Below are 23,797 nucleotides of genomic sequence, written 5' to 3' on the forward strand. Positions count from 1 at the left end.
ATGCAGACTGATTCTCTGCTGACATGAAGCCAGATTCTCTGTTACGGGACCTCCCTCCTCTGCCTGGGTGCTGGGCCTAAATATATGCCAATGGACTGTTGCAGTGGTGGCTGACGTGAAGCCTCATTCTCTGCTATGACATGCAGACTAATTCTCTGCTGACATGAAGACAGATTCTCTGTTACGGGACCTCTCTCCTCTGCCTGTGTGTGTGCTGGGCCTAAATATATGCCAATGGACTGTTGCAGTGGTGGCTGACGTGAAGCCTCATTCTCTGCTATGACATGCAGACTGATTCTCTGCTGACATGAAGCCAGATTCTCTGTTACGGGACCTCTCTCCTCTGCCTGGGTGCTGGGCCTAAATATATGTCAATGGACTGTTGCAGTGGTGGCTGACGTGAAGCCTCATTCTCTGCTATGACATGCAGACTGATTCTCTGCTGACATGAAGCCAGATTCTCTGTTACGGGACCTCCCTCCTCTGCCTGGGTGCTGGGCCTAAATATATGCCAATGGACTGTTGCAGTGGTGGCTGACGTGAAGCCTCATTCTCTGCTATGACATGCAGACTGATTCTCTGCTGACATGAAGCCAGATTCTCTGTTACGGGACCTCTCTCCTCTGCCTGGGTGCTGGGCCTAAATATATGCCAATGGACTGTTGCAGTGGTGGCTGACATGAAGCCTCATTCTCTGCTATGACATGCAGACTAATTCTCTGCTGACATGAAGCCAGATTCTCTGTTACGGGACCTCTCTCCTCTGCCTGTGTGCTAGGCCTAAATATATGCCAATGGACTGTTGCAGTGGTGGCTGACGTGAAGCCTCATTCTCTGCTATGACATGCAGACTGATTCTCTGCTGACATGAAGCCAGATTCTCTGTTACGGGACCTCTCTCCTCTGCCTGTGTGTGTGCTGGGCCTAAATATATGCCAATGGACTGTTGCAGTGGTGGCTGACGTGAAGCCTCATTCTCTGCTATGACATGCAGACTGATTCTCTGCTGACATGAAGCCAGATTGTCTGTTACGGGACCTCTCTCCTCTGCCTGTGTGCTGGGCCTAAATATATGCCAATGGACTGTTGCAGTGGTGGCTGACGTGAAGCTCCATTCTCTGCTATGACATGCAGACTGATTCTCTGCTGACATGAAGCCAGATTCTCTGTTACGGGACCTCTCTCCTCTGCCTGGGTGCTGGGCCTAAATATATGCCAATGGACTGTTGCAGTGGTGGCTGACGTGAAGCCTCATTCTCTGCTATGACATGCAGACTGATTCTCTGCTGACATGAAGACAGATTCTCTGTTGCGGGACCTCTCTCCTCTGCCTGGGTGCTGGGCCTAAATTTATGAAAATGGACTCTTACAGTGGTGGGTGACGTGAAGCCAGATTCTCTGCTATGGGACCTCTCTCCAATTGATTTTGGTTAATTTTTATTTATTTAATTTTTATTTTAATTCATTTCCCTATCCACATTTGTTTGCAGGGGATTTACCTACATGTTGCTGCCTTTTGCAGCCCTCTAGCTCTTTCCTGGGCTGTTTTACAGCCTTTTTAGTGCCGAAAAGTTCGGGTCCCCATTGACTTCAATGGGGTTCGGGTTCGGGACGAAGTTCGGATCGGGTTCGGATCCCGAACCCGAACATTTCCGGGATGTTCGGCCGAACTTCTCGAACCCGAACATCCAGGTGTTCGCTCAACTCTACTCAAGACCTATCTTCTCAAAGCTTCTGCAGGAACCCCCATATTCAATCATCTGGTAGCATCCTCCTGCTGTGTGAGCAGGTAATATTTGAATGTATCTATATGGTGGGCCCCCAAAATAAATTTTACTGGGGGGCCCTAGGCACCCCAGTCCGACACTGGGTGAGGGTGCATTTGTGGTCATAATTACAATGCACCTCTAGACAATATGAAATAAAGTGCAGGTGCACGCTACGAAAACATGGATAAATCTGAACTGCATTACTGTAATACTTACGGTTTGAAAATTAGAAACTCTTTGCACACATTTTTGGGATGGTGGCGGCCCCCTTCATGGTGGAGCCTTGGGTGGACAAGATGGAACAAATTTACATCGCCTTGAGGAACTTTCTCATTGGGAGCTCCGTACTCCCAATTCATCACACTCTGGTCTCCCTGGAGGGTCCAGGTAGAGTTCCCTCTACTGCATGTTCTGTACCTCTTCGCTTACTACTCACACCCTTTGTTTTTTTCATAGATATGATGTTCTTTCTATTTAGCGCTACTGCCACTATTGCATACCATGGGGGTGGGCCAGCTGACTGGATCATTTGGTATTTATTTATTTTCTTTTTAGGTTTGTATTTTCACCTTATTAGGGGATTTGTCTTATGCAACTCTGCTCCAATAGCCTATTCAGGTGGCCACCTCAGATTCTACTAGCTAGGTACCCTTTAATCCTTCCTATTGGATATAGGCTCATCTTGATTCGTTACTTCAATTACCTTGTTCTGGCCTGGGTGCCATTGTGCTTTGTCAAGCCAAGGCCTAGCCTCCGGCACGTAAGAGCTTTCATTATATATTGTAACTATTGGAGGTTTACCTCTCTACATAAATTTGCATTTCTACTGTTTTCTCTGATGTCTTTATAGTAATTTCTAAACAAAGATTGTAAAAAAAAATATTGTGTAGTGCCCATCTACCAGAGACAAGGTGGCTTCCAAACAGATGGGACCTACACTATCAGACTTTCCTCTCCTTGGCCTAAGCATACAAAGTTCAGGTCAATGTAGAATCCACCTCTATTGTACTCTGATAATGTAGGTCCTGTCTGTTGGAAGCCACCTTGTCGCTGGTAGACGGACCCAGCACAATGTGTGCAAAGATCTTCTAATACAGTATGTAACGCAGTAATGCAATTCCAGTGTTTGCATGCGTCTTTGTGCACATCAGTGTGCTGCTGCATATAGTGTTTGCTTTTGCACTGCGGTCATGGTAGCCTGCACTTGTACTTTATTTAAAATTGCTTGTAAGTGCAAGTCTAACATTGTACATTTGGGGGGTGGCTGCCTCAGTTTAGACCTTGCACTCCTGTCTACCTGCCCAGGGCTTTTAATTAGAGTATAACATACGTAGCTAAATTCTACATTATCCAGAATTTTGTAGGCTTAGGGCTAGGAGAGGCAAGTTTGATAGTGTAGGTCCCTTCTGTTAAAGCCACCTTGTCGCTGGTAGGTGGGCTCAACACAATTTTGATCAAAACTGTGCACAAAGAGCTTCTAATTTTCGAACAAAAAGTAAATCAGTAATGCGATTCAGATTTATTTGTGTTTCCAGTGTTTGTATGTCTTTCTTCTTGAGCCATGTGCTGCTGCATGTAGTGTTTGGTGGTTATAATGTTCATCTAACAGTCAAGAGCTTGTTCTGACCCCATAATGGTCCCCTTTGCCACTTTATCCTATGACCACTTACAGAATCATCATATTCAGTGCTTTACTGATCATAAATTGATGATTATATAAATGATTAGTAACCTAATTTTGTAACTGCTGGTATCCTGTTCCATTTGGGATGTCTCAAATAGTCCAAAATCCAGCATAAAACTGTAAATACCGTGTTTCCCCGAAAGTAAGCCCTACCCCGAAAATAAGCCCTATCTCGATTATCAGGACGGGCTGTAATATAAGCCCTACCCCGAAAATAAGACCTAGTAAATCTCCTTAAAAACACTTTGTAAATGTTGCCTAGTGTCTCCGTTTGCTGCTATATTTAAAAGAAATAAGTTTTCGCTCACTGCTGCCCCGCCGGAGGTTCTCTTCTCCTGTCTGATGTCTGCTGCTGCTTTCTGGTTTCATTGCCGCTGACGTCAGCCGTGGATCTCGGCTATTTTCTTTCCTCCCCTCCTCCCTCCAGAAGCCGTCTTCGGCGCACTGACGTCAGCGGCAATCTCGGCTCTCCTCCCGCTGACGTCTGCGCCCCCCTCCCTCTTTTGCACGGAGCTGGCTGACCTCACCGCACCTCTCTGTACAGTACGGTACCAATCATCACCTCAGAGAAGAATACCGTACTGTAAACGCTGTTAAACAGGTATTTTTACAAGTACCATATAAAACAACACTGAACCTCATACAGTACCAGAAATACCTAATGATATAAAAAACGAACTCCTGACCTGATAAGGGGGGGATACCTGAGGGGAAGACGGGACACAGAATTTTTACCGCAGATTTTAACAGGTTTTTAAGAAAAATGATAAATGACACAGCACAAACACTGTGTTGTTTATCATGCTTTAAAGGAACAGGATTTTTTAAAGCAACAACTAGCCAGACAGACTTGAGACTTTTTGCGCACTTTATGTGTACCGTATACGGTATTAATACAGTACGGTATTTATAAATGTTGTTTAATGTACATACCGTAAATAAATAAGCCCTACCCTGAAAATAAGCCCTAGTGTGTTTTTTGGGACTAAAATTAATATAAGACCCGGTCTTATTTTCGGGGAAACACGGTACTGAAATATTATTAACAAATAAAGTGAAAATGCAAATAAAGTGAAATCTCCTTAAAGGGGTATTCCCATCTTAAGCATTTATGCCAGGTCTATCGGATATGCCATGGATGGCTGATAGATGCAGGTCTTTCCATAAATCCCATAGACATCAATGGAGAGGGCAGCTTGCAAGTTTGACCTGTGGATATGCCATAGATGCTTAAAGGGGTTGTCCAATGCTTAATGTAAAGAAATGAAAACCAGACATCAAATAGTTCATGACAATCTCTAACAAAGCTACAACCAGCGCTGTACCTCACATGGATCCAGAAATCTCCACGCATTTCTGCAGACAGTTTTTCAAGGAGTCTCCTTTCTCAGAGTTTCTGTCCTCTCTGTGTAGCTCTCACTATCACAGCTCAGAGGGTGTGTCCTTTCTCAGGGTGTGTTTTCTTTCTGCTGCAGTTCTCTCACTTTCACAGCTCAGTGGGTGTGTCCTTTCTGCTGCAGCTCTCTCGCTATCACAGCTCAGTGGGTGTGCCCTTTCTGCTGCAGCTCTCTCAATATCACAGCTCGGTGGGTGTGTCCTTTCTGCTGCAGCTCTCTCACTATCACAGCTCAGTGGGTGTGTCCTTTCTGCTGCAGCTCTCTCACTATCACAGCTCAGTGGATGTGTCCTTTCTGCTGCAGCTCTCTCACTGTCACACCTCAGTGGATGTGTCCTTCCTGCTGCAGCTCTCTCACTGTCACACCTCAGTGAATGTGTCCTTCCTGCTGCAGCTCTCTCACTATCTCAGCTCAGTGGGTGTGTCCTTTCTGCTGCAGCTCTCTCACTATCACAGCTCTGTGGGTGTGTACTTTCTTCTGCAGCTCTCTCACTGTAACTGGCCCTGCTTCTAACAATAGATACACCTCATGGCATTTGAAGGATGCAACTGAGCATGTGTGTCCACCTCAAAGACATTACTGTGGTGGACGGAGAAATAAGGAAAAAAATAAACAGCAGGTGGCGCTATACAGGCATATTTTATTGAATAACTCACCTGCAATTACAAAAGTGTTAGTATCTAGGTAGTTTGAAAAATGTAAAAAAAAAATTGTGGGACAACCCCTTTAAGATGGAAATAATATCCCTTGAAGGTGTTCGGCGTTCCACCATCCCTCTTACCGTTATGCGATATGGATATCCACCTTTGTAATAAGAATCCATTTCTTCAAATGTGAGGATTTGTTCTTCAAATGAAACAGGGACTGTTTTAAAGGCATCAAACTTTATTCCTAGGAAAGGAGCAGATTTTGGATCAGTGATTGCGAAGGGACAGGACTGAGCATGCCCACAATCTGCACTTCATCCTGGAGCATGATGGGAAGGAACTGCGGAATAAGGGTCCATTCACACGTCCGTAGAATGGGTCCACATCGCTCAGATTGCAGATCTTGCTGTGGATTTGTTGCAAATTTTGCTGCAAAATCCACGGCAGATTATTTCTGCTGAATGAACGTCCTATTTGGATGATCTTAAGGGCTCATTCAGGCGGCCGTACGCTGTCCGCAAAAAAGAGGATCAGACAGACCCTTTTCTTCTGTTCTACAGCTCCGCAATACAAGTATAACATGTCAGTGAAAATCAGGACCTGGCCCCATTGAAGTCTATAGGTCAGCAAAAACGCGGAATGCTATCCGTATATTTTTGCAGACATGGTGATCTGTCCACAAAAAAAACTGAACCACATTTTTACAGACAGCATACAGCCGTCTGAATGAGCCCTAAGGGACATACTGTATACACTGCAGATTTACCACCGTGGTTTTTGCATGCAGCAAATTTGTCGTATTTTACAAAAGCAGAACATTTTTATTTAAAAAACAAACAAAAACACACAATTGTAATTTTGGATTTTAAATCCAGGGCATGTAAATTTTTGCTGCGGATCTCCATAACAGAATAAGGTGAAATTTGCTGAAAATCTTCAGCATAACTCGCAATAAATCCGAAGTGGAATGTCAATGGGAGCCTGCATAAAAATCTTTTTGAAATGGAAAAAGAGCAAAAAAATTTTTGGAAAACAGTGTGGATTCCGCACCGAAATTTTTAGATACAACGGCACGGACATACCCACAGATTGGATTCGCTGTAGATCATTTTTACAGCAAATTCACAAACAATCTACAGGGAAATCTACAAGACATGCCAATTTGGGGGCAGATTTACCCCGGAATATTTTCCTGCAGATTAAAGCAAAAAGGTGGAAAAAAAATCAATGGCTTGAAAAACTGTAACTGCAGACAGATGTAGCAAAATCCACAACAATACATTTCTGGTGGATTTTATTGCTAATTTTGACTTTCCCACTGAAGTCAACTAGGAACCTCCACAATAATATGCGACAGAAATGTAAAAATCCATATTGCAGGTCAACATCAGTGAGGAATATTTCTACAGAACACAGATTTGTTAAAATCTCATCTAATTGCCGCTAACACAGGAAAAATCTGCAGCATTTAAAGGGATATTTAAGCTTTTAGATATTGGTGACCTATCCTCAGGGTAGGTCATTCATCTCGGATCAGTCAGGGTTGGCATCCCCACCAACCATCTGTATTTGGCCGCCAGTGTAATCTATACAATGAATGGAGGCTGGAACCAGAAAGCTCTGTCCAATATGTTGTGGCCCAGCATGGCCACCACACGCTAGATGGAGCCTTCTGCTTTCAGCATTATCCACTGTTTACACTCTAGTGCCAGTGACTGCCAAAAACAGCTGATTGGTGGGGTTGACCGGTGTCGAAACCCCCACTGATCTAATATTGATGGCCTATGTAGAGGATAGGTCATCAATATCTAAAGTCTAGAATCCCATTTAAGTTGCATGTGAATGTTAGGGTGAAACTAAAAACATTGGTCCTGAGTTCCAAGAACTGCAGCATCAACCATAAAACAACGTGTGGCTTCACTCTAATACAATGACAGCATGAAGGCCATCAGAATGTCTATGAAGACGAAAAAACTTACATGTTCCAGTTTCTAACCTCAATGATGTACATGTTTTGAAACCTTAGCTTTCATTAATATATGGAATTCACTCACCTGTGCCGTCCTCTACCAGAGACACTTTTATCGCAACATTATAGAAATAGTTATTGTAATTCAAGCGATTTCCATCCACCTTTGATTCAAAGCAACCCGTGGTATCTGTCTAGAAAAGCAAATGAGATGATGTAAGAAGCTAACAGTAACAACGCCCAAAACAACTATGACCGGTCAAGGGAGAAAAGTAAATCAACAGGCTTCGCACATTCACCAGCCAGAAGATTTCATAAATGCGCTGTTTGGAATTTCCATCGTTTAAGGGGTAGAGTTCTATGATTACATTTTTGCAATCCTCAAACCATCAGCCAATGATGGTAAAGCAGCCAATTAGGATCCAGTTAGAGAATTGAGTTTTCTCATTTCATTGCTATGGCATGTTGGGATATCTGTATCCACATAATCATAAATGGCTGTACAGTTTGGGCATCATTCAGTTGTACGTATTTTGGCCAATTTGGTTCTCAGGTCTACGGCCAATGGCCAACTATAATAAAATGGTCCAGCAGGTGGTACAAACTCCAAGTGGATGTTGCATTTATGACAAAATATAAGTCTGAGGCCCATCTCAACCATTTGGCATATTGAGTAGGGAGACAGTGTAAACATTAGGCTGCATCCAACTAGAGGGAAATTGAGAACATTTATCCATGGTGCGCGGTTATCATGCTGTCCATAGGTGGAAATAGACAAATACAACAGCAAACTCTCCCATCTTTAGTCCAGGAGACATAAATATTATTTCTGATAACATGATCTATCTGCTCAGAGTATTTACTTGGACACAAATAATTAGCATTACAACTGGTCAAAAATTCTCCATGATGATGGAATGGTCAAAAATGGGTCCAGTCACAATGAGGCATCTCCCCATTAGCGATCCAGTGACCAATGCCAACCACATATCAGAACAATGAATCAGGGCCATTACATGATTGATAATTGGTTAATGATTTGCTTAGAAGCAGAGAGAGAACATTTCCAAAGCTTCATATCTTCTGGACGAGACCGGTTGATATTGTTTTCTAAGGTAAAGTTGTAGCTAGGCTTTCTTTTTCCCGAGACTAAGACATAGATGGCTGCCCTAGGCAAAGTGGTTGTTGAGGTTAGCACCCAGCACCCAGAGCCCATGCCTCAGCAGCTAGGCCCCATCTTGTGGGATCCAAAACCACCATACATATTCAAAAACAAGGCAAGCTCACCTTTCCAGTGATTGTAGTACAGATCGTATTGCAAAGGTCAGCATGCACCTTTCCTTGAACCCCCTTCCCATAAGTATATCTGCAAGAACATTATCAAGATAAAGTCATGGATTAGATATAATAAAATCATCCAACCCAACATGAGGGTTGGATTGTGACGTTTCAAGTCAAGAAGCCCAACTTCCCTAGTTCTGTCCAGGTTCTCACATGATGATAGATTACTAGTCACCACCAAAGATCTGTAATAACACTGAACAAGAAAGGGATGCCAACAGATTTGAGCTCTGAAAATTGTAGAATTACTAAAAGCTATATACAGTATATGTCAGAAGCACATGCTGGGAGAATTCCCATCACCGGATGTATCCATGGGCTCCAATAGACATAACATATGACAAAGAAGCTGTCCCTTCTGCTCCACTACTGTTATATATACAGTACAGACCAAAAGTTTGGACACACCTTCTCAATCAAAGAGTTTTCTTTATTTTCATGACGATGAAAATTGTAGATTCACACTGAAGGCATCAAAACTATGAATTAACACATGTGGAATTATATACATAACAAAAAAGTGTGAAACAACTGAAAATATGTCATATTCTAGGTTCTTCAAAGTAGCCACCTTTTGCTTTGATTACTGCTTTGCACACTCTTGGCATTCTCTTGATGAGCTTCAAGAGTTAGTCACCTGAAATGGTTTTCACTTCACAGGTGTGCCCTGTTAGGTTTAATAAGTGGGATTTCTTGCCTTATAAATGGGGTTGGGACTAGGGATGAGCGAACTCGAACTGTATAGTTCGGGTTCGTACCGAATTTTGGGGTGTCCGTGACACGGACCCGAACCCGGACATTTTCGTAAAAGTCCGGGTTCGGGTTCGGTGTTCGTCGCTTTCTTCGCGCTTTTGTGACGCTTTCTTGGCGCTTTTTGAAAGGCTGCAAAGCAGCCAATCAACAAGCGTCATACTACTTGCCCCAAGAGGCCATCACAGCCATGCCTACTATTGGCATGGCTGTGATTGGCCAGAGCACCATGTGACCCAGCCTCTATTTAAGCTGGAGTCACATAGCGCCGCCCGTCACTCTGCTCTGATTAGCGTAGGGAGAGGTTGCGGCTGCGACAGTAGGGCGAGATTAGGCAGATTAACTCCTCCAAAGGACTTGATTAACTGATCGATCTGCAGCTGTGGATCATTGAGCTGCTGATCCTCAATTGCTCACTGTTTTTAGGCTGCCCAGACCGTTTGTCAGTCACATTTTTCTGGGGTGATCGGCGGCCATTTTGTGTCTTGTGGTGCGCCAGCACAAGCTGCGACCAAGTGCATTTAACCCTCAATGGTGTGGTTGTTTTTTGGCTAAAGCCTACATCAGGGTGAAGCTGTCACACCAAGTGCATTTAACCAGCAATAGTCTGTTCATTTTTTGGCCATATACAAAATCAGGGGCAAGCTGCGCCTGTCACCAAGTGCATTTAACCCTCAATGGTGTGGTTGTTTTTTGGCTAAAGCCTACATCAGGGTGAAGCTGTCACACCAAGTGCATTTAACCAGCAATAGTCTGTTCATTTTTTGGCCATATACTAAATCAGGGGCAAGCTGCGCCTGTCACCAAGTGCATTTAACCCTCAATGGTGTGGTTGTTTTTTGGCTAAAGCCTACATCAGGGTGAAGCTGTCACACCAAGTGCATTTAACCAGCAATAGTCTGTTTATTTTTTGGCCATATCCCAGTCTAATTCTGTCACTAAATCCATACCGGTCACCCAGCGCCTAAATACTAGGCCTCAAATTTATATCCCGCTAAATCTGTCCTTAGTGCTGTAGCTGGGCGAGTTATTTAGTGTCCGTTCAAGCACATTTCTTGTTCTGGGTTGAAATACAATTCCCAATTTAGCAATTTCATAATTTAGTGGTTTCTGCTATATCAGAGCTATTTGAAATCTATCCCTAAAAGGGTATATAATATTCAAGGTGCACATTGGGTCATTCAGAATAACTTCACACACACCCGCTACTGTGTATTTCCAAGTCTAATTCTGGCACTAAACCCATACCTGTCACCCAGCGCCTAAATACTAGGCCTCAAATTTATATCCCGCTAAATCTGTCCTTAGTGCTGTAGCTGGGCGAGTTATTTAGTGTCCGTTCAAGCACATTTCTTGTTCTGGGTTGAAATACAATTCCCAATTTAGCAATTTCATAATTTAGTGGTTTCTGCTATATCAGAGCTATTTGAAATCTATCCCTAAAAGGGTATATAATATTCAAGGTGCACATTGGGTCATTCAGAATAACTTCACACACACCCGCTACTGTGTATTTCCAAGTCTAATTCTGGCACTAAACCCATACCTGTCACCCAGCGCCTAAATACTAGGCCTCAAATTTATATCCCGCTAAATCTGTCCTTAGTGCTGTAGCTGGGCGAGTTATTTAGTGTCCGTTCAAGCACATTTCTTGTTCTGGGTTGAAATACAATTCCCAATTTAGCAATTTCATAATTTAGTGGTTTCTGCTATATCAGAGCTATTTGAAATCTATCCCTAAAAGGGTATATAATATTCAAGGTGCACATTGGGTCATTCAGAATAACTTCACACACACCCGCTACTGTGTATTTCCAAGTCTAATTCTGGCACTAAACCCATACCTGTCACCCAGCGCCTAAATACTAGGCCTCAAATTTATATCCCGCTAAATCTGTCCTAGTGCTGTAGCTGGGCGAGTTATTTAGTGTCCGTTCAAGCACATTTCTTGTTCTGGGTTGAAATACAATTCCCAATTTAGCAATTTCATAATTTAGTGGTTTCTGCTATATCAGAGCTATTTGAAATCTATCCCTAAAAGGGTATATAATATTCAAGGTGCACATAGGGTCATTCAGAATAACTTCACACACCCGCTACTGTGCATTTCCAAATCTAATTCTGTCACTAAACCCATACCTGTCACCCAGCGCCTAAATACTAGGCCTCAAATTTATATCCCGCTAAATCTCTCGTTACCGCTGTCCTGTTGTGGCTGGGAAAGTTATTTAGTGTCCGTCAAAGCACATTTTTTGTTCTGGGTTGAAATACAATTCCCAATTTAGCAATTTCATAATTTAGTCGTTTCTGCTATATCAGAGCTATTTGAAATCTATCCCTAAAAGGGTAGATCATATTGAAGGTGCACATAGGGTCATTCAGAATAACTTCACACACACGCTTCTGTGCATTTCCAAGTCTAATTCTGTCACTAAATCCATACCGGTCACCCAGCGCCTAAATACTAGGCCTCAAATTTATATCCCGCTGAATTTGAATACAATACATTGGGCCAAATAATATATTTGTTGTTGTGGTGAACCATAACAATGAGAAAAACATCTAGTAAGGGACGCGGACGTGGACATGGTCGTGGTGGTGTTAGTGGACCCTCTGGTGCTGGGAGAGGACGTGGCCGTTCTGCCACATCCACACGTCCTAGTGTACCAACTACCTCAGGTCCCAGTAGCCGCCAGAATTTACAGCGATATATGGTGGGGCCCAATGCCGTTCTAAGGATGGTAAGGCCTGAGCAGGTACAGGCATTAGTCAATTGGGTGGCCGACAGTGGATCCAGCACGTTCACATTATCTCCCACCCAGTCTTCTGCAGAAAGCGCACAGATGGCGCCTGAAAACCAACCCCATCAGTCTGTCACATCACCCCCATGCATACCAGGGAAACTGTCTCAGCCTCAAGTTATGCAGCAGTCTCTTATGCTGTTTGAAGACTCCGCTGGCAGGGTTTCCCAAGGGCATCCACCTAGCCCTTCCCCAGCGGTGAAAGACATAGAATGCACTGACGCACAACCACTTATGTTTCCTGATGATGAGGACATGGGAATACCACCTCAGCATGTCTCTGATGATGACGAAACACAGGTGCCAACTGCTGCGTCTTTCTGCAGTGTGCAGACTGAACAGGAGGTCAGGGATCAAGACTGGGTGGAAGACGATGCAGGGGACGATGAGGTCCTAGACCCCACATGGAATGAAGGTCGTGCCACTGACTTTCACAGTTCGGAGGAAGAGGCAGTGGTGAGACCGAGCCAACAGCGTAGCAAAAGAGGGAGCAGTGGGCAAAAGCAGAACACCCGCCGCCAAGAGACTCCGCCTGCTACTGACCGCCGCCATCTGGGACCGAGCACCCCAAAGGCAGCTTCAAGGAGTTCCCTGGCATGGCACTTCTTCAAACAATGTGCTGACGACAAGACCCGAGTGGTTTGCACGCTGTGCCATCAGAGCCTGAAGCGAGGCATTAACGTTCTGAACCTGAGCACAACCTGCATGACCAGGCACCTGCATGCAAAGCATGAACTGCAGTGGAGTAAACACCTTAAAACCAAGGAAGTCACTCAGGCTCCCCCTGCTACCTCTTCTGCTGCTGCCGCCTCGGCCTATTCTGCTGCTGCCGCCTCGGCCTCTTCCTCCGCCTCTGGAGGAACGTTGGCACCTGCCGCCCAGCAAACAGGGGATGTACCACCAACACCACCACCACCACCTCCGTCACCAAGCGTCTCAACCATGTCACACGCCAGCGTTCAGCTCTCCATCTCACAAACATTTGATAGAAAGCGTAAATTCCCACCTAGCCACCCTCGATCCCTGGCCCTGAATGCCAGCATTTCTAAACTACTGGCCTATGAAATGCTGTCATTTAGGCTGGTGGACACAGACAGCTTCAAACAGCTCATGTCGCTTGCTGTCCCACAGTATGTTGTTCCCAGCCGGCACTACTTCTCCAAGAGAGCCGTGCCTTCCCTGCACAACCAAGTATCCGATAAAATCAAGTGTGCACTGCGCAACGCCATCTGTGGCAAGGTCCACCTAACCACAGATACGTGGACCAGTAAGCACGGCCAGGGACGCTATATCTCCCTAACTGCACACTGGGTAAATGTAGTGGCAGCTGGGCCCCAGGCGGAGAGCTGTTTGGCGCACGTCCTTCCGCCGCCAAGGATCGCAGGGCAACATTCTTTGCCTCCTGTTGCCACCTCCTCCTTCTCGGCTTCCTCCTCCTCTTCTTCCACCTGCTCATCCAGTCAGCCACACACCTTCACCACCAACTTCAGCACAGCCCGGGGTAAACGTCAGCAGGCCATTCTGAAACTCATATGTTTGGGGGACAGGCCCCACACCGCACAGGAGTTGTGGCGGGGTATAGAACAACAGACCGACGAGTGGTTGCTGCCGGTGAGCCTCAAGCCCGGCCTGGTGGTGTGTGATAATGGGCGAAATCTCGTTGCAGCTCTGGGACTAGCCAATTTGACGCACATCCCTTGCTTGGCGCATGTGCTGAATTTGGTGGTGCAGAAGTTCATTCACAACTACCCCGACATGTCAGAGCTGCTGCATAAAGTGCGGGCCGTCTGTTCGCGCTTCCGGCGTTCACATCCTGCTGCTGCTCGCCTGTCTGCGCTACAGCGTAACTTCGGCCTTCCCGCTCACCGCCTCATATGCGACGTGCCCACCAGGTGGAACTCCACCTTGCACATGCTGGACAGACTGTGCGAGCAGCAGCAGGCCATAGTGGAGTTTCAGCTGCAGCACGCACGGGTCAGTCGCACTACAGAACAGCACCACTTCACCACCAATGACTGGGCCTCCATGCGAGACCTGTGTGCCCTGTTGCGCTGTTTCGAGTACTCCACCAACATGGCCAGTGGCGATGACACCGTTATCAGCGTTACAATACCACTTCTATGTCTCCTTGAGAAAACACTTAGGGCGATGATGGAAGAGGAGGTGGCCCAGGAGGAGGAGGAGGAGGAGGAGGAAGAGGGGTCATTTTTAGCACTTTCAGGCCAGTCTCTTCGAAGTGACTCAGAGGGAGGTTTTTGGCAACAGCAGAGGCCAGGTACAAATGTGGCCAGCCAGGGCCCACTACTGGAGGACGAGGAGGACGAGGATGAGGAGGAGGTGGAGGAGGATGAGGATGAAGCATGGTCACAGCGGGGTGGCACCCAACGCAGCTCGGGTCCATCACTGGTGCGTGGCTGGGGGGAAAGGCAGGACGATGACGATACGCCTCCCACAGAGGACAGCTTGTCCTTATCCCTGGGCAGCCTGGCACACATGAGCGACTACATGCTGCAGTGCCTGCGCAACGACAGCAGAGTTGCCCACATTTTAACCTGTGCGGACTACTGGGTTGCCACCCTGCTGGATCCACGCTACAAAGACAATGTGCCCACCTTACTTCCTGCACTGGAGCGTGATAGGAAGATGCGCGAGTACAAGCGCACGTTGGTAGACGCGCTACTGAGAGCATTCCCAAATGTCACAGGGGAACAAGTGGAAGCCCAAGGCCAAGGCAGAGGAGGAGCAAGAGGTCGCCAAGGCAGCTGTGTCACGGCCAGCTCCTCTGAGGGCAGGGTTAGCATGGCAGAGATGTGGAAAACTTTTGTCAACACGCCACAGCTAACTGCACCACCACCTGATACGCAACGTGTTAGCAGGAGGCAACATTTCACTAACATGGTGGAACAGTACGTGTGCACACCCCTCCACGTACTGACTGATGGTTCGGCCCCATTCAACTTCTGGGTCTCTAAATTGTCCACGTGGCCAGAGCTAGCCTTTTATGCCTTGGAGGTGCTGGCCTGCCCGGCAGCCAGCGTTTTGTCTGAACGTGTATTCAGCACGGCAGGGGGCGTCATTACAGACAAACGCAGCCGCCTGTCTACAGCCAATGTGGACAAGCTGACGTTCATAAAAATGAACCAGGCATGGATCCCACAGGACCTGTCCGTCCCTTGTCCAGATTAGACATTAACTACCTCCCCATAACCATATATTATTGGACTCCAGGGCACTTCCTCATTCAATCCTATTTTTATTTTCATTTTACCATTATATTGCGAGGCTACCCAAAGTTGAATGAACCTCTCCTCTGCCTGTGTGCTAGGCCTAAATATATGCCAATGGACTGTTGCAGTGGTGGCTGACATGAAGCCTGATTCTCTGCTATGACATGCAGACTAATTCTCTGCTGACATGAAGCCAGATTGTCTGTTACGGGACCTCTCTCCTCTGCCTGGGTGCTGGGCCTAAATTTATGACAATGGACTGTTGCAGTGGTGGCTGACGTGAAGCCTGATTCTCTGCTATGACATGCAGACTGATTCTCTGCTGACATGAAGCCAGATTGTCTGTTACGGGACCTCTCTGCTCTGCCTGTGTGCTAGGCCTAAATATATGCCAATGGACTGTTGCAGTGGTGGGTGACGTGAAGCCTCATTCTCTGCTATGACATGCAGACTGATTCTCTGCTGACATGAAGCCAGATTGTCTGTTACGGGACCTCTCTCCTCTGCCTGTGTGCTAGGCCTAAATATATGCCAATGGACTGTTGCAGTGGTGGGTGACGTGAAGCCTCATTCTCTGCTATGACATGCAGACTGATTCTCTGCTGTCATGAAGCCAGATTGTCTGTTACGGGACCTCTCTGCTCTGCCTGTGTGCTAGGCCTAAATATATGCCAATGGACTGTTGCAGTGGTGGGTGACGTGAAGCCTCATTCTCTGCTATGACATGCAGACTGATTCTCTGCTGACATGAAGACAGATTCTCTGTTACGGGACCTCTCTCCTCTGCCTGTGTGTGTGCTGGGCCTAAATATATGCCAATGGACTGTTGCAGTGGTGGCTGACGTGAAGCCTCATTCTCTGCTATGACATGCAGACTGATTCTCTGCTGACATGAAGCCAGATTCTCTGTTACGGGACCTCTCTCCTCTGCCTGTGTGTGCTGGGCCTAAATATATGCCAATGGACTGTTGCAGTGGTGGCTGACGTGAAGCCTCATTCTCTGCTATGACATGCAGACTGATTCTCTGCTGACATGAAGCCAGATTCTCTGTTACGGGACCTCTCTCCTCTGCCTGTGTGTGTGCTGGGCCTAAATATATGCCAATGGACTGTTGCAGTGGTGGCTGACGTGAAGCCTCATTCTCTGCTATGACATGCAGACTGATTCTCTGCTGACATGAAGCCAGATTCTCTGTTACGGGACCTCTCTCCTCTGCCTGTGTGTGTGCTGGGCCTAAATATATGCCAATGGACTGTTGCAGTGGTGGCTGACGTGAAGCCTCATTCTCTGCTATGACATGCAGACTGATTCTCTGCTGACATGAAGCCAGATTCTCTGTTACGGGACCTCTCTCCTCTGCCTGTGTGTGTGCTGGGCCTAAATATATGCCAATGGACTGTTGCAGTGGTGGCTGACGTGAAGCCTCATTCTCTGCTATGACATGCAGACTGATTCTCTGCTGACATGAAGCCAGATTCTCTGTTACGGGACCTCTCTCCTCTGCCTGTGTGTGTGCTGGGCCTAAATATATGCCAATGGACTGTTGCAGTGGTGGCTGACGTGAAGCCTCATTCTCTGCTATGACATGCAGACTAATTCTCTGCTGACATGAAGACAGATTCTCTGTTACGGGACCTCCCTCCTCTGCCTGGGTGCTGGGCCTAAATATATGCCAATGGACTGTTGCAGTGGTGGCTGACGTGAAGCCTCATTCTCTGCTATGACATGCAGACTGATTCTCTGCTGACATGAAGACAGATTCTCTGTTACGGGACCTCTCTCCTCTGCCTGTGTGTGTGCTGGGCCTAAATATATGCCAATGGACTGTTGCAGTGGTGGGTGACGTGAAGCCTCATTCTCTGCTATGACATGCAGACTGATTCTCTGCTGACATGAAGACAGATTCTCTGTTACGGGACCTCTCTCCTCTGCCTGTGTGTGTGCTGGGCCTAAATATATGCCAATGGACTCTTACAGTGGTGGCTGACGTGAAGCCTGATTCTCTGCTATGATATGAAGACTGATTCTCTGCTGACATGAAGCCAGATTGTCTGTTACGGGACCTCCCTCCTCTGCCTGGGTGCTGGGCCTAAATATATGCCAATGGACTGTTGCAGTGGTGGCTGACGTGAAGCCTCATTCTCTGCTATGACATGCAGACTGATTCTCTGCTGACATGAAGCCAGATTGTCTGTTACGGGACCTCTCTCCTCTGCCTGGGTGCTGGGTAGTGTTGAGCGCGAATATTCGAAAAGCAAATTTTTTTCGCGAATATCGCAACTTCGCGATTTCGCGAATATTTCGAATATAGTGCTATATATTCGTAAAAACGAATATTCGTTTTTTGTTTTTTTCCCCCCCCCCCACAAAATTACAGTACACATATAATTGATTGTTTCCCAAAGGTCCAACAGCTCAGATCTTACTCACATTGCCTAGAAAGTGATTGAGGCGCGAATCTTCGTAAGGCGATTTTATTAGCGCACATGCGAATATCGGCACGTCCCAGAACAGAGGCAAAGGGCTTTGCATTCATACATTAGTGAATTGAGTTGCGAATCTTCGTAAGGCGATTTTATTAGCGCACATGCGAATATCTACACTTGTCCCAGAACAGAGGCAAAGGGCTTTGCATTCATACATTAGTGATTGAATTGAGCTGCGAATCTTCGTAAGGCGATTTTATTAACGCAAATGCAAATATCTACACTTGTCCCCAGAACAGAGAGGCAAAGGCCTGTGCATGTGCATTCATATAGTATAGCACCATATTCGCGAATACGTAGAACTTCGTAAAATTCGATTTACGAATATTCGTATTTTTTATTTTACTTTCCACCTTACAGATTACATTGATCTGTACTCTGTCAACTACTGTCATCACCCCCCACTGTATCTCGATTGATTCCCAAAAGTCTCACATTCCCTAGAAAGTGATTGAGGTGCGAATCTTCGTAAGGCGATTTTATTAGCGCACATGCGAATATCTACACTTGTCCCAGAACAGAGGCAAAGGGCATTGCATTCATACATTAGTGATTGAATTGAGTTGCGAATCTTCGTAAGGCGATTTCATTAGCGCACATGTGAATTTTGCATAGCATATGTATTATGCGATGCGAAAATTCGAATTATCGCATATGCGAAATAATAACGAATTTGAATAATCGCGAATATTTTACGAATATTCTTTCGAATATTCACAAAATTTCGCGAATTCGAATATGGGACATGCCGCTCAACACTAGTGCTGGGCCTAAATTTATGACAATGGACTGTTGCAGTGGTGGGTGACGTGAAGCCTGATTCTCTGCTATGACATGCAGACTGATTCTCTGCTGACATGAAGCCAGATTGTCTGTTACGGGACCTCTCTCCTCTGCCTGGGTGCTGGGCCTAAATATATGCCAATGGACTGTTGCAGTGGTGGCTGACGTGAAGCCTCATTCTCTGCTATGACATGCAGACTAATTCTCTGCTGACATGAAGACAGATTCTCTGTTACGGGACCTCTCTCCTCTGCCTGGGTGCCGGGGCCTAAATATCTGAGAATGGACTGTTCCAGTGGTGGGTGACGGGAAGCCAGATTCTCTGCTATGGAACCTCTCTCCAATTGATTTTGGTTAATTTTTATTTATTTAATTTTTATTTTAATTCATTTCCCTATCCACATTTGTTTGCAGGGGATTTACCTACATGTTGCTGCCTTTTGCAGCCCTCTAGCTCTTTCCTGGGCTGTTTTACAGCCTTTTTAGTGCCGAAAAGTTCGGGTCCCCATTGACTTCAATGGGGTTCGGGTTCGGGACGAAGTTCGGATCGGGTTCGGATCCCGAACCCGAACATTTCCGGGATGTTCGGCCGAACTTCTCGAACCCGAACATCCAGGTGTTCGCTCAACTCTAGTTGGGACCATCAGTTGCGTTGTGGAGAAGTCAGGTGGATACACAGCTGATAGTCCTACTGAATAGACTGTTAGAATTTGTATTATGGCAAGAAAAAAGCAGCTAAGTAAAGACAAACAAGTGGCCATCATTACTTTAAGAAATGAAGGTCAGTCAGTCCAAAAAATTGGTGCCCAAGTGTCCCCAAGTGCAGTCACAAAAACCATCAAGCGCTACAAAGAAACTGGCTCACATGCGGACCGCCCCAGGAAAGGAAGACCAAGAGTCACCTCTGCTGCGGAGGATAAGTTCATCCGAGTCACCAGCCTCAGAAATCGCAGGTTAACAGCAGCTCAGATTAGAGACCAGGTCAATGCCACACAGAGTTCTAGCAGCAGACACATCTCTAGAACAACTGTTAAGAGGAGACTGTGTGAATCAGGCCTTCATGGTAGAATATTGGTGCTAGGAAACCACTGCTAAGGACAGACAACAAGCAGAAGAGACTTGTTTGGGCTAAAGAACACAAGGAATGGACATTAGACCAGTGGAAATCTGTGCTTTGGTCTGATGAGTCCAAATTTTAGATCTTTGGTTCCAACCACCGTGTCTTTGTGCGACGCAGAAAAGGTGAACGGATGGACTCTACATGCCTGGTTCCCACCGTGAAGCATGGAGGAGGAGGTGTGATGGTGTGGGGGTGCTTTGCTGGTTACACTGTTGGGGATTTATTCAAAATTGAAGGCATACTGAGACAGCATAGCTACCACAGCATCTTGCAGCGGCATGCTATTCCATCCGGTTTGCGTTTAGTTGGACCATCATTTATTTTTCAACAAGACAATGACCCCAAACACACCTCCAGGCTGTGTAAGGGCTATTTGACCATGAAGTAGAGATATGGGGTGCTGCGCCAGATGACCTGGCCTCCACAGTCACCGGACCTGAACCCAATCGAGATGGTTTGGGGTGAGCTGGACTGCAGGGTGAAGGCAAAAGGGCCAACAAGTGCTAAGCATCTCTGGGAACTCCTTCAAGACTGTTGGAAGACCATTTCAGGTGACTACCTCTTGAAGCTCATCAAGAGAATGCCAAGAGTGTGCAAAGCAGTAATCAAAGCAAAAGGTGGCTACTTTGAAGAACCTAGAATATGACATATTTTCAGTTGTTTCACACTTTTTTGTTATGTATATAATTCCACATGTGTTAATTCATAGTTTTGATGCCTTCAGTGTGAATCTACAATTTTCATAGTCATGAAAATAAAGAAAACTCTTTGAATGAGAAGGTGTGTCCAAACTTTTGGTCTGTACTGTATATATATACAGTGGATATAAAAAGTCTACACACCCCTGTTAAAATGTCAGGTTTCTGTGATGTAAAAAAACGAGACAAAGATAAATCATTTCAGAACTTTTTCCACCTTTAATGTGACCTATAAACTGTACAACTCAATTGAAAAACAAACTGAAATCTTTTAGGTGGAGGGAAGAAAACTAAAAAAAACTAAAATAATGTGGTTGCATTAATTACTGGGATAACTGGGGATGTAGCTGTGTTCAGAATTAAGCAATCACATTCAAAATCATGGTAAATAGGAGTCAGCATACACCGGTCATCTTTTAAAGGGCCTCTGATTACCCCAAATAAAGTTCAGCTGCTCTAGTTGGTCTTTCCTGAAATGTTCTTAGTCGCATCCCACAGCAGAAGCCATGGTCCACAGAGAGCTTCCAAAGCATCAGAGGGATCTCATTGTTAAAAGGTATCAGTCAGGAGAAGGGTACAAAAGAATTTCCAAGGCATTAGATATACCATGGAACACAGTAAAGACCGTCATCATCAAAGAGAAAATATGGCACAACAGTGACATTACCAAGAACTGGATGTCCCTCCAAAATTGATGAAAAGACGAGAAGAAAACTGGTCTGGGAGGCGACCAAGAGGCCTACAGCAACATTAAAGGAGCTGCAGGAATATCTGGCAAGTACTGGCTGTGTGGCACATGTGACAACAATCTCCCGTATTCTTCATATGTCTGGACTATGGGGTAGAGTGGCAAGACGAAAGCCTTTTCTTACGAAGAAAAACATCCAAGCCAGGCTACATTTAGCAAAAACACATCTGAAGTCTCCCTAAAGCATGTGGGAAAAGGTGTTATGGTCTAATGAAACCAAGGTTGAACTATTTGGCCATAATTCCAAAAGATATTGTCACAACCAGACAGCTGAGAAGCTCTGACAGAAGCCTTTCAGAACCTCCTCCTTGAGTTTTCTTTGTTGTGCTGTTCAGTTCCTCATCTCGTCAGCCTCTCTCAGCTGTCATGTAGTTGGACTGATTGTTTCCCTTTAAATTCCTCCCCATAATGCATTACTGGGCGGCTTATACTTCTTCCTGGAGTGTGTGTGCATGCTGATCCTATTTCCCGGTCTGCTACTAAGTTAAGTGCTGTACATTTATCTGTTATTTTCTGTTTGCTGGATCTCAGGTGACCCTGACTCCCTCCGTGTCTGGTGTAGGGAGCCGGTGGTCGTGTCCCCTCACTATTGTAGGGTGTTCAGGTGTTATATAGTCGAGGTACGTGGATATGCAACCATCCACCTCTGGGATTTTTGCATAGGCTGAGCAGCCAGGGAAAGTGCCAGGTTTTGTGCAGGGGTCTCCCTCTTGGTTCCCTAGCTTTGGATCCAGTGAGTCATATATGCATGTTGCATTGTCTTGTTTCCTGTACACCGTCCGTGACATTATAAGCCGCCAAAACCGTCTCAAGCATGGATCCGGTTTCACTTTTGGCTGAACGCTTCCAGGGTCTTTCATTGGAGGTAGCTGATCTCCGTAAGACTTTTTCTCAGCTTCAAGTGACCGGTTCAGCTTGCGTTCATGGAGTTTGTTCTGAGCCTAAGATTTCGCTCCCGGATACGTTCTCCGGGGGTAGTGAGAATTTTGTGCGCTTTAGAGAGGCTTGCAAACTCCATTTTCGCCTTCTTCCCCATTCCTCTGGTGATGAACGGAGGGTGGGGATCATTATATCGCTGCTCAGGGGTAACGCTCAGTCTTGGGCCTTTTCGCTGCCGGAGGGGGCACGGCCTCTCCGTTCAGTGGATGAATTCTTTTTAGCCCTGGGTCAGATATACGATGATCCGGATCGTATTGCTCTGGCTGAGTCTAGACTACGTCTATTATGCCAGGGTAAACAATCCGCAGAGATATACTGCTCAGAATTTCGGAGATGGGCAGCCGATACTGGTTGGAATGATGCTGCACTCCGAAGTCAATTTTGCCATGGTCTTTCAGAGGGATTGAAAGATGCATTTGCCTTTCATGAGAGGCCTATTTCCTTGGACTCTGCTATGTCTCAGGCCGTTCGTATTGACAGGCGTCTTAGAGAGAGAGGAGAGATATCTCCTTCCTGTCATACTCAGTCCCAGGACAGTGAAGCGGTCTCATTCTGTGCGCAGGGGTCTCGGTCGCTGTCAGCCCCTTCTGAGCAGGAGCCCATGCAGCTGGGGTTGATTGCCTCTGACAATAGAAGATTCAGCCCGCATGGGAGGGTTTGTTTTTGTTGTGGAGGTATAAATCATTTGGCAAATGTTTGTCCCTCTAGGAGATTCAGGCAGTTTTCTGGGAGTAATAAAGAAACAAACAGGAAAAAATCTTTTAAAAATGTTCCGTCTGTTACTATTGGCAGGGTTGAGGCGGAAATTGAAGGTTTTCCGTTTGCTTGTAGTTCCCGTTTTGTCCTGCCTGCTAGGGTGGCGCTAGAGAGCAAGAACATTTTTTGTGAGATTTTTGTAGATAGTGGAGCAGCTGTCAATCTCATTGATAATCAATTTGCAATAACTCATGGTTTCCAGGTGCGCACTTTGGGAAAGTATATTCCTGTTTTTGCTATTGATTCCGATCCACTTTCTCACAAATCATTAAAGGGCATAGTCCACAATATCCGTTTAATTGTGAGTGATGCTCATGTTGAGGATGTGTCATGTTTCGTCCTTAGCGGTTTGCCTACTCCTCTAGTGTTGGGGCTACCCTGGCTCACTAAACATAACCCCACCATTGATTGGCAAGCGAGACAAATAAATGGTTGGAGTGACTTTTGCAGATAGAATTGCCTCACGACATCTGTTTCTGAGGTTGCTACTAAGACTGTACCATCTTTTCTCTCTGAATTTTCGGATGTCTTCTCTGAGAGTGGAGTTCAGGATTTGCCCCCGCACAGGGAGTACGATTGCCCTATTAATCTCATCCCAGGCGCCAAGCTGCCTAAATCTCGTTTATACAATCTTTCCCAACCTGAGAGGATCGCTATGCGTGCTTATATCTCTGAGAGTCT

General features: G+C 45.8%; 1 protein-coding gene across 1 annotated transcript in view; it reads right to left on the reverse strand.

Annotated features, from left to right (window-relative positions):
* LOC122942241 (alpha-2-macroglobulin-like protein 1) overlaps positions 1–23,797 on the reverse strand; it is a 236,408-nt gene that overhangs the window by 192,063 nt on the left and 20,548 nt on the right. The window contains exons 8-10 of the mRNA XM_044299744.1: positions 8,754–8,832; positions 7,552–7,660; positions 5,632–5,741 (exon numbers count right to left, since the gene is read on the reverse strand). Of these exons, the coding sequence (XP_044155679.1) occupies positions 5,632–5,741; positions 7,552–7,660; positions 8,754–8,832 (298 nt within the window). The remainder of the gene's footprint in view (positions 1–5,631; positions 5,742–7,551; positions 7,661–8,753; positions 8,833–23,797) is intronic.

Source organism: Bufo gargarizans, chromosome 6, assembly GCF_014858855.1.
Source record: "Bufo gargarizans isolate SCDJY-AF-19 chromosome 6, ASM1485885v1, whole genome shotgun sequence".
Classification (NCBI taxonomy): Eukaryota; Metazoa; Chordata; class Amphibia; order Anura; family Bufonidae; genus Bufo; species Bufo gargarizans.